The sequence below is a fragment of the Takifugu flavidus genome, chromosome 6 (assembly GCF_003711565.1).
Source record: "Takifugu flavidus isolate HTHZ2018 chromosome 6, ASM371156v2, whole genome shotgun sequence".
In the NCBI taxonomy this organism is placed as follows: domain Eukaryota; kingdom Metazoa; phylum Chordata; class Actinopteri; order Tetraodontiformes; family Tetraodontidae; genus Takifugu; species Takifugu flavidus.
Window position 1 is genome coordinate 11,449,444 of NC_079525.1, and position 12,890 is coordinate 11,462,333.

Genomic DNA, 12,890 nt, shown 5'->3' on the forward strand with positions numbered 1-12,890 from the left:
TTTTATATCCCAACTGAAGCGTTTGGTGAACTGTGGACAGTTTTGTTTCACTTATTTTCCTCTCCTCCTCACTTCCTGGACAGTATGAACCCAGAGGCCCCGGTCGGCCCCTCTATCAGCGCCGGATCTCTTCCAGCTTCCCAGATGAATCCTGCCCCAACACCCACAATTCCCTGCAGTCCCAGCCTTGCACGTCGGACCCCCAAGACCATCCACACCTACTGCAGCAGCAGCAGCAGCAGCAGCAACCACACGGCCCCTACAACTACCCCCTGCACGACCTCTGGCCCAGTAACGGCGGCGGCCCCGCGCCGTTCCAGAGCATTCCATGTAATGGCGCCGGTGCCCTCGCCCAGCACAGGGACTTTCTGGGTAGGTGTCGCACAATGGTCCGGCCCGCTGTTTGTCTTTGTCTTGCAGAATAAGTGAAATTTCTGCTCTTTCCATGTGATCCGGCAGCTTCCAAGGCTCTTCATCAGACGGAGGAGCAGCTCAAAGCTGAGGCAACAGCAGCGCAACAGGCCCACACACACTCTCACAACTCCCCTCAGCACCTCGGACAGTTCCCCCCGCTCATGCCCAAAAACAAGCAGTCGCGACCAGACGCTCCCGCTGAGGCCAGTCAGGGGGTGGCAAATTTAAGCAAACCGCCCACCATGTCTTATGCCAACGCGCTCCGAGCTCCACCCAAACCTAGAGCCGTTCGCCCAGAACAGGCAAAAAAAAACAGCGATCCTTTGTCCCTGCTACAAGAGCTGAGTATAGGTAGTTCAAATGGTAGCAATGGGTACTATTCCTATTTTAAATGAGTGTCCCCCCCCCCCCGATCTGATGTAAGTGGTAAAATATTTAAAAAAAAAAAAAAAAAGGCAAAATTTAAAAAAAACCCAAAAACTTTAAAAAAAAAAGTGAAAAGTGCATTTACAGATTGTTTCTATCAGTAGGTTTGTTTTCTCAATTCTGTTTCATTTTATCTTTTTATTTGTAACAGTCATTTTTTTTCTCCTGTTTCACATATCAGAAGAAAAATCCCCGTATATTTACAGACTGCAGTACTGCTATATATACATACTTATTATGTATATATGAAGATATACCTATATTATCTACCCTTGTATATGTATGTAATGCTAAAACAAAACAAAAAAAAGATAAAAAAATTAAAGGTGATTTTTGGTTGACCAGTTAGCTACCTGCACATTTGTTTTCCTGACCGAAGCTGGTTTTGTTGGTTACTTTGTTAAATTTTCATCATTTTGTATTCCTCACTTTTTAGTGGATGTTGCGTATTAATTTTCATACTGCTGTATTGGTGTTAACAGACTACGGCTAAGTGGTCGCCTGACTGAAAAACTACATGGAACAGTGTATAGAAGTAGATACGTTTTCCTCTAATCTGTACATATAAAGAAAATAATAGACTGAATCGTTTGCCATAAACTTAAATTCCTGCATTAAGCTGAGACTTTGTTTGCAAAAACCTTCCGATGCTGTTTATACTGTAATTAAAACCAGAGCGATCGTGTGCAAAACATTAAATCCTCTTTCGGCATTTCAGGCAGTATTTTAGTAGTTTTCCTCCTGTTCACCATTAAAATTAGCTGATTCGTTGGGGCCTCGGTTGGCTCATTTAGCAGCAAGACTTCCTCTTCTTATTGACCTGTCAATAAGCCGCCATCTTGTTTTCTTAGTGGCAGAAATACAGTGAACTTTTGGACCTGGTGGAGTAGATTTAAGAGTTACAATGGTGTGGTGAGATCACCCTGGCTAGATCCCCTCCTGGTTGATCCCACTCCTGATTCTCTCCTGGCCTCAGAACAGACTTTCATATTGCTTTAAACAGCTCAGACTCGATGACATCACAGCCGTAACGTCCGTGTCACTGCAGTGATGTCACTGCTTTAACATCTGTCTCACTGCTGGAACATCTGTCTCACTCGTCAGGTTGTTGATAAAGTATTTCCAGCTGCTTTAAACTATTTTTCAGTGGTTACCAGGAGATCTTTACCCACGAACTCTGGTTCTTGTACCTGTTTAGTGTTAAAGTGACCTCAGGAACCTTGAGAGGAGCTTAAAGATCACAGTCGTTATTCTATCGGTTCTTATTGTTGGCAGATTTCCCATCAGCCCTGGTTTTTCTTCCCTCTCAATCGCTTTGGTAACAAGTTGCTGGCGCCGATTTCAAAACGTAATGAGGATGGTTTTAATGTTCTAACCGCCTAACGCGTTCACTGTGGCTTCATACTGGGGTTTTAATGTTTTGCACGTCACATCTGGTCCCTACTTATTTGTAAAGCCGGGATTCCGGTTCTGGTTCATTTTGGCTGTCGGGGTTCTGATCCTTCGTTCTTAGCTCCTTACAGTTGGGATCTTTGCTAGCGGTTGGTAGTGAAGCAGCAGATATAATGGCACTTTTCCTCGTGCGCAGCAGACGTGCGCTGCAGCTCAGCTCAATGACTGGTGGCCAACGCTTATTCATTTCATCTTTTTCATTCTTTATTCTGTCCTCGAGGGTTTGTGAACGTGAAGAGAGGTCAGTGAGGTCCGACGGTAAGTCGTCTTTAGCTGCTCGTCTTGATTTGAAGAGGTTGTGGTGAAGGGCGTTTCGGTACGTGTGCGCGCGTTGTTGCCGAGAGTTGCGCGGATTGTTCGACGTTTCTGTGGGAAGTGTAACTCAGCGCTTTGTCGAGGGAGGATCTAAAACAGGAAGCTGCGTTCAGGGGCGCTCAGACGTCCCCGCTCGTGTGAAAAAGCTTTGGTCACCTTTATGCAAACTTGGCAGAACCCCCGAACAGACGATCGAGCGGCGAAGCGCATGTTTCATTTCAGAGGTCACGATAGGGCAGATCTAAGTTAAAAGGCTTTTTTTTTTTTTTTAAAGAAAATAAAAACCCCAAAAAAAGGACGAATACTGGGAACAGTCATTTAGTGCGGCGCTTATGTTGACTGGCCTAAAACGTGGTTGGTTTGTTTTTGGGGGGGTTTAGACACTTGAATCAGTCAGGTCAGGTCCTCAGAAAGATGCTTAATCCCACAGCTAATTGTTGCGTCAGCTCCGATTTTTCCTTTATTCCACTCGCAGGAGAACGACATACTTGTAAATATGTATTTTTTAGGCATTTACAAAGCATGAACTTTGGGAACGCCTCAATTTTATAGAAGCTGTTCAAAGAAGAGGTGTGCCCTTTTTAATTATGCAAATTCTCAATTATAATGAATCTTTAGATGGACGACAAAGTAACTAGTTGCAATGCCAACTTTTTAGATTTTTTTTTAAAGGGTATCTGCTTGATTTGACAGATTTTTTTTTTTTTTGCCAGGAGACAACTTTTCCTGTACAATACATATTTTAAAGTATGTTTATGACTTTGCTCTGTTTCCTCATCACTTTTTAGCCGTACAACAATCAGCTTTTTTTTTTTTTAAATGTGAAAACTGTTTCCATGCACGTTTGTATGACCTATTTTTAATCCCTGTTTTTATTAGTTTGTATTGATTTGTGGCTTTCTTTTTTCATGAAAAAAAGGGGGTTTTAGTTCACATCCTGTATTATCTGACGTGTACAATAACTTGTGACATTATCGACAAAAGTATATGGTGTTTTACTAATGTGTCAATGAAATGTGTGACGTTGAAGCTTCTTCTCTGCGGTTAGCAGGGCTCCAGCTGAGGGTGCTCCCCGCCAAGTGTCATTTTATGATTTAAAAAAAAAAACAACACACAAAAATATATCGCTTTGTTTGGGGAGACATTTTCACCACAAAGTCGTCGGCTGATCTCGAACGTTGTGCAATACTAATATCTCACTGCTTGTTGAGCGACACTTATTCATGAAGCAGAGGAGATTTGGCCAAAGACATTTAAAGGGATTTTCATCAGTGGTTTATTCACTTCTGTAGCCCCCCCCCCCCCCATTCCTGAGCTGAGTCCCCTCCCCTTTAAATCTAGCAGCGCGTCCGAACTCTTCCTTTATCCTTTATCGTTGCCTTTTTTTTTGTTTTCTTCAGAAAATGTGAAACTAACTCGGTGGCACGTAGGAAGGGAGCAACCCTCTGCCCAGCCAGTAGAGAGCACTGTGTTCAACCTTCACCTCCTCCTGTCATCTGTTCTCCTCCTCTCTTCTCCCATTGCTGCGCTCATCAGTGGCTCACTTGTTCTCTCAGATCCCACCGGTTCCTCCCTCCACCTGGGTACAAGATAATGAATAGGTCTGTTTTTCTCTTTATTTCAGTCGGTGGTGGTTATAATAAAGGATTTAGACTGTGTTCAAAAGGGTTTTTTTTTTTTTTAAATTTGTTTCTCTATTAAAGTGTTTTTATTGAAACATCCTGGGTTTTGTTTATTTATGGTGGGAGATTCAGGTTTCATTAAAAGCTTCATGTTGTTTTCACTGGGGTTAAAATCAGGCTGCTTTCTTTTGAAAATAACCCTCAAACGAAGCTGAGAATAAGAACCCATTCAAGAAAAAGTGATTAGCTTCCACATCTGAGTTCTCACATCAAACGTGCTGGTCTGGATGGAGATTTGAGTTCTTCCGCATGATGAACTCAAATCTCCCGGTTGTACGAGTGAACTTTCAAACGAGCAAGTGGTTCCGGACGGGTCCCAGAACCACCTGCAAAGGCTCCGAGGATTCTAAGGGGCAGCTGCTTCAGGTTGGTTATTTTCTTTATTGACGGGTTATTACATGAGGTGTGGATCTGTGGTGGATCTGTGTGTGTGTGTGTGTGTCCGCTGAGTGATGGTTGTGAATGAAAATCAAGTTTCTTTTGAATTGCTTCAGTTTGGAAGCTCTGACTAAAAGACGTTGACCGTCTATGTGTGTGCGCGTGCGTGCGTGCGTGCGCGCACCCACCTGCTAAATCTGAACCTTTTCCAACATCATTAGTGGTGCACACTGTGTTTAGCATTCACACACACACACACACACACACACACAGAAGGTCGTTTAATTTCTTAAGAACGTGTACAAAACTTTCTGTTTTAAAGGAATCGTGCACGTTTGCAATCGCACTGAAAATGGAAATCAAGCCTTTATTATAGCAGTTTAAAATCAAAAGCATTCCACAGTGTCCTTTTTTCCAGACCCCCCACCACCACCACCTTTCCGTATCGGGCTTGGAACAGACCTCAGGTCAGCTGTGAGTGTTCAAACCCTTCGGGACTCAGATGGTTCATATTCAAGTTGCAGTAATTAGTTGGAAATCGGACCGTGGTCCATCCACGTCGTTACCAGTCCCCTCGTTTTTGCTCCTTTCCCCCCCTCCATCTACCCGCCCGGCCCCTCACTCCCCCTGCTCCGGCTCGGCATCCATGCAGGTCTCCCACGGGTTCCTGGGCATCTGAGGCATGGAGATGATCAGCAGGGCGATGCCGGTGAGAAAGAGGAGGACGAACCCGCTGCAGGCGCAAGCAAACGACCAGGAGTAGTAATATTTGATCCAGACGGTGTCCTCGCTCTCAATCATGCGCTTGACAGACTGTCGCATCACTTCCAGAGAGATGAAGGCGCAGAGGCCTGCAGAGGAGACACAGGTGGCGTGAGACAGGGCCGAGACGACGCGGCGCCAGAAGCTCCGGAGAAACCTGAACTCACCCGCGAAGGCGAAAAACATGCCGGCCGGTTTCAGGAGGTAGTGGCGTCCTTTGCCTTTACCGGTGCATGAGCCCAGCAAACAGAGGGAGCCCAGGATGGAGAAGACCAGGCTGAAGATGGAGATGGCTGCGGCCGAGATGTTGTATTCTGGACGGAGAGAGACGAGGGGGCAGGTGTGAGGAGGAACAGGTGCTTTCCCCACAACAAAAACACCAGTTTGGATCCACTGAGGCGCGTTTCATTCTGGAGACAGCATCCATCCATCATCCATCCATCATTCATCTATCATCCATCCATCATCCATCCATCATCCATCCACCATCCATCCATCATCCATCCATCATCCATCCATCCATCCATCCATCCTCCATCATCCATCCATCCATCCATCCGTCATCCATCCATCCATTATCCATCCATCATCCATCCATCCATCCATCCATCATCCATCCATCCGTCATCCATCCATCATCCATCCATCCATCCATCCATCATCCATCCATCATCCATCCATCATCCATCCATCCATCCATCCATCCATCCATCATCCATCCGTCATCCATCCATCCGTCATCCATCCATCATCATCCATCCATCCATCATCCATCCATCATCCATCCATCATCCATCATCCATCCATCCATCCTCCATCCATCCATCATCCATCCATCAATCCATCATCCATCCACCATCCATCATCCACCATCCATCCATCCATCCATCCATCCATCCGTCATCCATCCATCCAGCCATCCATCCAGCCATCCGTCCATCCATCATCCATCTATCATCCATCCATCATCCACCATCCATCATCCATCCATCCATCCATCACCATCCATCCATCATCCATCCGTCATCCATCCATCCATCATCCATCCATCATCCATCATCCATCCGTCATCCATCATCCATCATCCATCCATCATCCATCCATCATCCATCATCCATCCATCAGCCATCCATCATCCATCCGTCATCCATCCATCCACCATCCACCATCCATCATCATCCATCATCCATCATCATCCATCCATCCATCCAGCCAGCCATCCAGCCAGCCATCCAGCCAGCCATCCAGCCATCCATCCAGCCACCAGCCAGCAGCCAGCCACCAGCCAGCCAGCCACCAGCCAGCCATCCAGCCAGCAGCCAGCAGCCAGCCATCCAGCCAGCCATCCAGCCAGCAGCCATCCAGCCAGCCATCCAGCCAGCCAGCCAGCCATCCAGCAGCCAGCCATCAGCCAGCCAGCCAGCCATCCATCCAGCCATCCAGCAGCCAGCCAGCCAGCCATCAGCCAGCCAGCAGCATCCAGCCAGCCAGCCATCCAGCCAGCCATCCATCCATCCATCCATCCATCATCCATCATCCATCCATCCATCACCATCCATCCATCCATCCATCCATCCATCATCCATCCATCCATCCATCAATCCATCATCCATCCATCAATCCATCCATCCATCCATCCATCCATCCACCCATCCATGGTCCCTCCATCCATCCATCCATCCCTCCCTCCCTCCACCCACCCATCACCAGGGTGCAGTGGGGGCTGCAGGCTCAGCAGTTCCTCAGGTGTTTTCATGCAATCTGCTACACTTGGCTGCTATTAAAAGAAAAGCAATGGAGGCTCTTCCCTAAGCAGGACATGTGCAGCCCTGAGCCCCCCCACTCTATCTGCACGACCAGTGTGGCTTCACACCTGGCCTCCTGCAGTACCTATGGCCCCCACCTGCCACATTCTCATACCATCTGCGGTTTGTGTTTGCAGATGCTCCAAGTTGGGAGTGGATGCAGCAGCTATCTGAGGGGTTTCAGAAGTGCTCATGTTCACGTGCAAGACACACCCATTGGACAGGCTCTTCACTGGGGAGCGGAACGTTCATCTCTGCAGGGGAGAATGGGCCGCACCCCCCAGGGAAATGGGATTACCAGGGCAAAAGAGGTAAATAATATCAAACATCCAGATGATTTCACATATGAACTGGTCGCTGTCGTTTACTCCAAAGGCTCCTACAGCCTCCTCCACAAGTCCCCCCCACACCTCATGCTGGGGGGGCCGTCCAGTGATGCTTGTTGCGTGAGGATTGTTCACATTTCAAGCCCAATAATGGGGTTTGACAGCCCTCCACAGGCTCTCAGGGCCCCTGACAAGACACACAAGTCCCGTCACCCAGAATGCTCTGCTGTCACGGGCTTGAAATGTGGACATGCAGCAGATCCTGCAGCCTTCCATACATGAAAGATGAGCGTGCAGGAGCACGCGCATCAAAGCGTCCCAATGATAATGTAGCACATTTTGAGTCAGCTGTGTATCCTCCAAAATGGACGTGCGTGCACAACACAGGGTGGGGTTACAGGACGAGCGGGGACGCGGACAAAATTAGCTCGTTGGGCAAGAGGTTAGTCCCAAGATCAGAAAAGCTGCTCTGCCATCACTCAGGACTTCTTCGGGCACGTGAAAGGACGTAAATCTAACATCGGGGAAGCAGGTCAGTCAAGCTGGAGTCAGCGGGGGAGGGGTGGGGGCATAAGGAGAACATGCACTCTATCCTGGTCAGGCTCCGGTGCTGAATGAGACAGACTCTCCGGAAGTTTGTCCTTGCAAGCGGCAATTCAGACGTCTTTGTCCTTGAAATGAATAGAAGCAGCCATAAATCACAAGCAGGACTCTTACGCACCTTTTTGTGTCTTATATTCGAAGATTTCTGCATCCTGCCCCGGAGTGAAGTGTCTGAAGTACGTGCAGTTTTCCTCTGTGAAAAGAGAGCAGATGCGGTTGATGTGTGTGGATCGATGTAGAGAAAGAAGTGACGCCAAAGATGTATTCCTGAAGAGGAGCAGCCATGCAGCAACAGGTGCGTAAGTGTCTTTATATGCAGTTTATTTGTGGACGCTGAATGAAATATTCCTCTATTTTCCCTCTGTTCTGCTGGACATCAAAGATCAAACCACAGCAGGTGTTTCATGCTCAGCCTGCCTGTTCCATCCATATCATTTGACAAGGTTCAGACTTCACCAAATTTCATTTAATTGTCCTCTGAAGAGTGTCCAGTTCTCTGGAGACGTTACCTGGTTAGTCCTGTGTGTATCAGGAACCAAGAGGAGCACCAGACAGATGGAGGAGCAGATCAACCCGTCATGTTCAGAGGGACATGTACAGCGTGCCGGGCTGCTTGACCGGGCTCCGCCACTAAACCATTGACAGGCCTGTTTAGGCTCTGACTAGTACTTCTGAGCCCCCCCACCTGTTGTCATCCACTACACATCAGCTCTTATTGCTGAATTATGCTAACCCCCAGAGATTCACCCAAAGGGAAAGATCGGCCTTAATGTCCTCTGAATCATTCCCACATGGGCGGATAACAAAGGCCTGATTATATATCACATCTCCATTTGGATTTTAATGCTTTAATGCCCAACACAGGTTTAAAGTGTGAGCAGACACAACTCGCACACTCGAAATCCACATTCAGAGCGTGTTTCTGAAAGTAGAACATTTTGGCAGCGGCCTGAGGAGATCACGTTCCCCGAGCGAGTGACACGTTGTCTGCATGCCAGCACCGGTCGGGCATAGCTCCTGTCACAGTGTCATGAAAAGTCAAGTCATGCGTGTCACTAATCCTGCTTCTTCACCGCAGGATTGCAGTGGAACGCTCTCATGTGAAAGTATGTGCGGTGGCGTGGTTTCATGTCATGGGGACCCGTGCTGGGATGGCACACCCTACTACGCGCTGCCTGGAAACCGGTCCAAGTAACCTAAAGGAGAATTAATTATAGCCTTTTAGTCACTGTTGAAAAATTAACAAATAAAATCAAATGAAAAAAACATTCTTTTCATGCCTGTTTGTAGGAAGGTGTGCTTGTTTATCAATCAGGATGGATTAGACATGAAAAATAATACAGCTAAGCAACAGCCGCTCCAGTGTTTTCACTGAGGGCTTGATATGGCTCATCAGCCGGATGTTGTTGTTGTTGTAACTTGGTTTTCTGAAATGCACGTTTTTAAAACACTTTATTTACTTTGAAGCGCAGCTGTTGTAGGAGATTCTCGTTTCTCTCCACGAGAAACTGGGGACGTGGTGCTTTTTTCCTCATTTAACCCCCTTTAGAGAGCAAACCTTAAACTGGTCTTAAATTAATCTGCCCGGCTTAAAATCCTCTTCTCCAAACCCCAACAGATCAATTTGCAGCATCTCTGCAAATTGTCCCGTCAGAGCAACACCATCGATCTTTCCATGAGCGCTTGGATTAACCTTCTGGACCGGTACCTTTCTTCATTCGTCGGTTAGGGTTCGGGTGTTGGCTGACGTGCACTGCAGGAATGCGCTTTAATGGCCGGGAGGACCAATAGTTTTGCCTGCTGACCACACAGGAAACATACATTTTCTCAGGTGTTTCAAAGGAATCAAAGGAGGCAAGTTCATTTACAAATGTATACATTTTCATTTCCTGTCTGCCTGTGCGAAATTTGACACGTTTTCCACGCCCAAACTTTCTTCTGGAAGGTCCCAGCAATGCCCACATTAAAGATTAGGTCTTGATTTCATAGAGCCGCTTCCAGGCATTTGCATCTGTTGCTTTTCTTTAGCGCCTGATTATGTTTCCTAAATCACAGAAAGGAGTTCTCTGGAATGGCGAGTGTGCGCTGTGGCCCAAATGTCCATACTCGCCGACTGCTGCGCTGATGGCTGCTGACAGCCACCATCATCGGGATAAAAGCAGACAGCAGAGGGTCTCGCTCTTGTCCTTCAGGATTCCTCGGTCTGACAGTCGGGAATTTCACCAGAACGTCTAATTGCGAGCGCGCCCTGGGCTGAGTGAGGGCTGCGATGATACACAGATGATACCCTGCTCTCAGCTGACAATGTTAAATACTGCCAACACAGACCAGGGAGGAATTAAACCGTACCAGATCCTGCTGGATCAATCTTGCAAAACTGACAAACGTGGCTGACATCTGCCGTCTAGTTACCGTACTGGTGCAGAGTAAATAGAAACTCACTGGCCAGTGAGGTGCAGGAATTTCGGAATTCGAAGTAATTTGGCTTCCGAGTCACAAAGAAAGACTCTGAGCGGACATCTTCAGGTGTCCCCGTCACTCACCGGAGCCTCCTGGTTTCCCCCTGACAGCTGAGTATTTATGCAGCTTTTAAATATAAACTCAGCAACTGCTTGTTGGGCAGTTTGTAGAGTCCAGAGAAGAAGAACTCATTTTACCACCCAATTGAACAAAATCAACCAGGGAGACGCTGTAGTTTCCAGCGGAGGTTCTCCTCTCACACCAAACACGTACCGTTTGAGTCCTGGTTTGTGTCCATGATAAACAATACCGTTGCTGTCCAAATACAGCCAGCGGGCCGGGATAAACCATTCTCAAACAACGGTCATCCGACAGGCCGTCACCGGTCAGACCAACTCAAAAGCATCACTGTAATGTGAGGAATTCCCAGCATGTTTTGCTGGGATGAGCAATTTTGATACCTTCAGCACGTCTGCTGTTTCCTCACAAATGAACCGCCCTCTGGCATCTCTGGAATAGCCTCGTGGCACAGACATTGGGGATTCCTGAGCCACTCATGACTATCATCGGGGCATATTCCGGGATGAATGTTCAGCTGAGGGAGATGAACTAATTTGGTAGATTCAGATTCAGATCCTTTATTGTCCCACACGGGGAAATTTACAGTGCAACAACAGCAAGAGCACGCAGGGAAAAATAAGATAAAATCAAATAGAACAGGATTTGGGATATACAAAGAGGATGTATATTTACAATAATCCAGATAAATGGATACTCGGCCTCTGTATACCTGTACATAGTACAGAGGGTGAATACAATATACATATCAGAATATATAATATTCAGATTGTTACAGGAAGTTAAAGGATAGTTAAAGGATAGTTGTTTTCTCTTTAACTCTAGCAGGTGTCTGAAAGCTTCTTTCAAATATATTTGATCTGATCTGAGTTCCTACGAGGACCCATGGATTCCCAGGATGTGTCAGACTTACCTGTACAGATTTAAAAAAAACACGTGTAATGATAATTTACATCATTAGAATTTGAACTGTTTGTTTCTATTATTTTGCCCTGGAATGAGCTGAAGCTGCCAGCTGCTAACGTCCCAGTTGGGAATCCCATTGCAACCAACCTGACATTAGGGTTGGAGGGTTAAGACAGCTGCCACGCTCGTAGGGAAACCTAGTATCTGGAGACAGAGCACATGAGTGTTTGTAGAGAAATAGGAGAAAGTGATGGATTTGTCTGGCAGCTCTGGGTGGGTTATTCCCTCCTATCCACAGTGGCTTTATTCAGTTTTTACTTCAGGCCTGTTGTGACCACCATCACCTCTCAGTCTATTTACAAGAGAAGGAAAAGGGATCATGACTCAGACCCTCTGACTGATGATCCGGAGTAATGAAGTGGTAAACTACCAAAATAATCTGTGTGTCAGCTAGCGATAAAATCATATCAGACAGGCTCGGGCCTCCCTGTCGTTCCGGACACTGGGAAGGATACACGTGTGCACCTCAGAATGAGCTTTCGTTCCTTCCACGAGCAGCAACATCATATCACTTGTTTAGTGTTCCTACATTAAGTTCTTCTATTTTTGGAAACGTCGTACCTCATCGTGCCTGTGCGTCGGATTTCAGCGGGCTGCTCAGAGTGACAGATAAACAACATCCATCCATGCAGAACCAGAACCAGACCTCTGGCACAACAACGCAGACCAGACTCACCTCCTGGCAGGCTGATGGGTCCGCAGCTTTGCCCCTCCCTGAAGTTCTCGGAGTGGATGTAGATGTGCTTCTTGCACAGCCTCCACAGGCCGAAGTGGGCCGCCTCGCAGGTCTCATTGACTTTGTGCACCTGCGGGCTGAGCACAGCCCAGTGATCCGTCACCACGGCGGTAAACATGCAGGCCATACCCACCAGCAGCACGAAGATGGCTATCTTGATCTTTGTGTTCTTGTGCATGTTTCCAGATGGTGCACTTCCTGAATATTCTCCTCCTGAGATATATGTAAATAAAGTCAATCAATTTGGACGCGATCTGCTGCAATCAGGACTCTGTGTCCCAGGGCTTTTTTTCCTGTCGGTGATTGAACAGAGCTCCACGCAATGTCTTCTCTTCTTCTTCCTCCGCCTCAAGACTAAAGGCTTCTCTCTCTACACTACTGGTTTGAAGGGAAAGGGGCCAGACTGCTCCGTCCCAGTTTCAAATCCCCCTTTTCCCCACTCACCAAAAGTCACCAAACAACTGCAGGAGGCGTGTAAGTTTAGACT

At 47.1% G+C, this 12,890-nt stretch overlaps 2 protein-coding genes and 1 long non-coding RNA gene across 4 annotated transcripts in view; 2 read left to right on the forward strand and 1 right to left on the reverse strand.

Annotated features, from left to right (window-relative positions):
- helz (helicase with zinc finger) overlaps positions 1-4,324 on the forward strand; it is a 30,384-nt gene extending 26,060 nt beyond the window's left edge. Inside the window, exons 32-33 of the mRNA XM_057036657.1 lie at positions 84-372; positions 460-4,324. Of these exons, the coding sequence (XP_056892637.1) occupies positions 84-372; positions 460-809 (639 nt within the window). The 3' untranslated portion in view covers positions 810-4,324. The remainder of the gene's footprint in view (positions 1-83; positions 373-459) is intronic.
- Positions 4,325-4,933: 609 nt separating this feature from the next.
- Positions 4,934-12,890, reverse strand: LOC130527916 (voltage-dependent calcium channel gamma-1 subunit-like). The gene is made up of 4 exons (XM_057036765.1): positions 12,344-12,890; positions 8,282-8,356; positions 5,597-5,743; positions 4,934-5,518 (listed from the first exon to the last, which is right to left on the reverse strand). Exons 1-4 carry the CDS (start codon positions 12,579-12,581, stop codon positions 5,286-5,288), a joined length of 693 nt encoding a protein of 230 aa, XP_056892745.1. The 5' UTR covers positions 12,582-12,890; the 3' UTR covers positions 4,934-5,285.
- On the forward strand, positions 7,713-9,431 carry LOC130527929 (uncharacterized). Of its 2 annotated transcripts, none has more exons than XR_008951149.1 (3): positions 7,713-8,092; positions 8,305-8,462; positions 9,242-9,431. It is a non-coding gene; the product is annotated as an uncharacterized LOC130527929 (long non-coding RNA). The 2 variants fall into 2 exon arrangements; XR_008951150.1 differs by having other exon boundaries at positions 7,715-8,092; positions 8,305-8,458.

Bases quoted from the DNA above. Each gene is read 5' to 3' on its own strand.
- LOC130527916 (XM_057036765.1), bottom strand. From the start codon at position 12,581: ATGCACAAGAACACAAAGATCAAGATAGCCATCTTCGTGCTGCTGGTG. The intron at 8,357-12,343 runs GTGAGTCTGGTC...CTCTTTTCACAG, and splicing joins ACCCATCAGCCTGCCAGGAG to AGGAAAACTGCACGTACTTC. The intron at 5,519-5,596 runs GTGAGTTCAGGT...TCTCCTCTGCAG, and splicing joins CATGTTTTTCGCCTTCGCGG to GCCTCTGCGCCTTCATCTCT.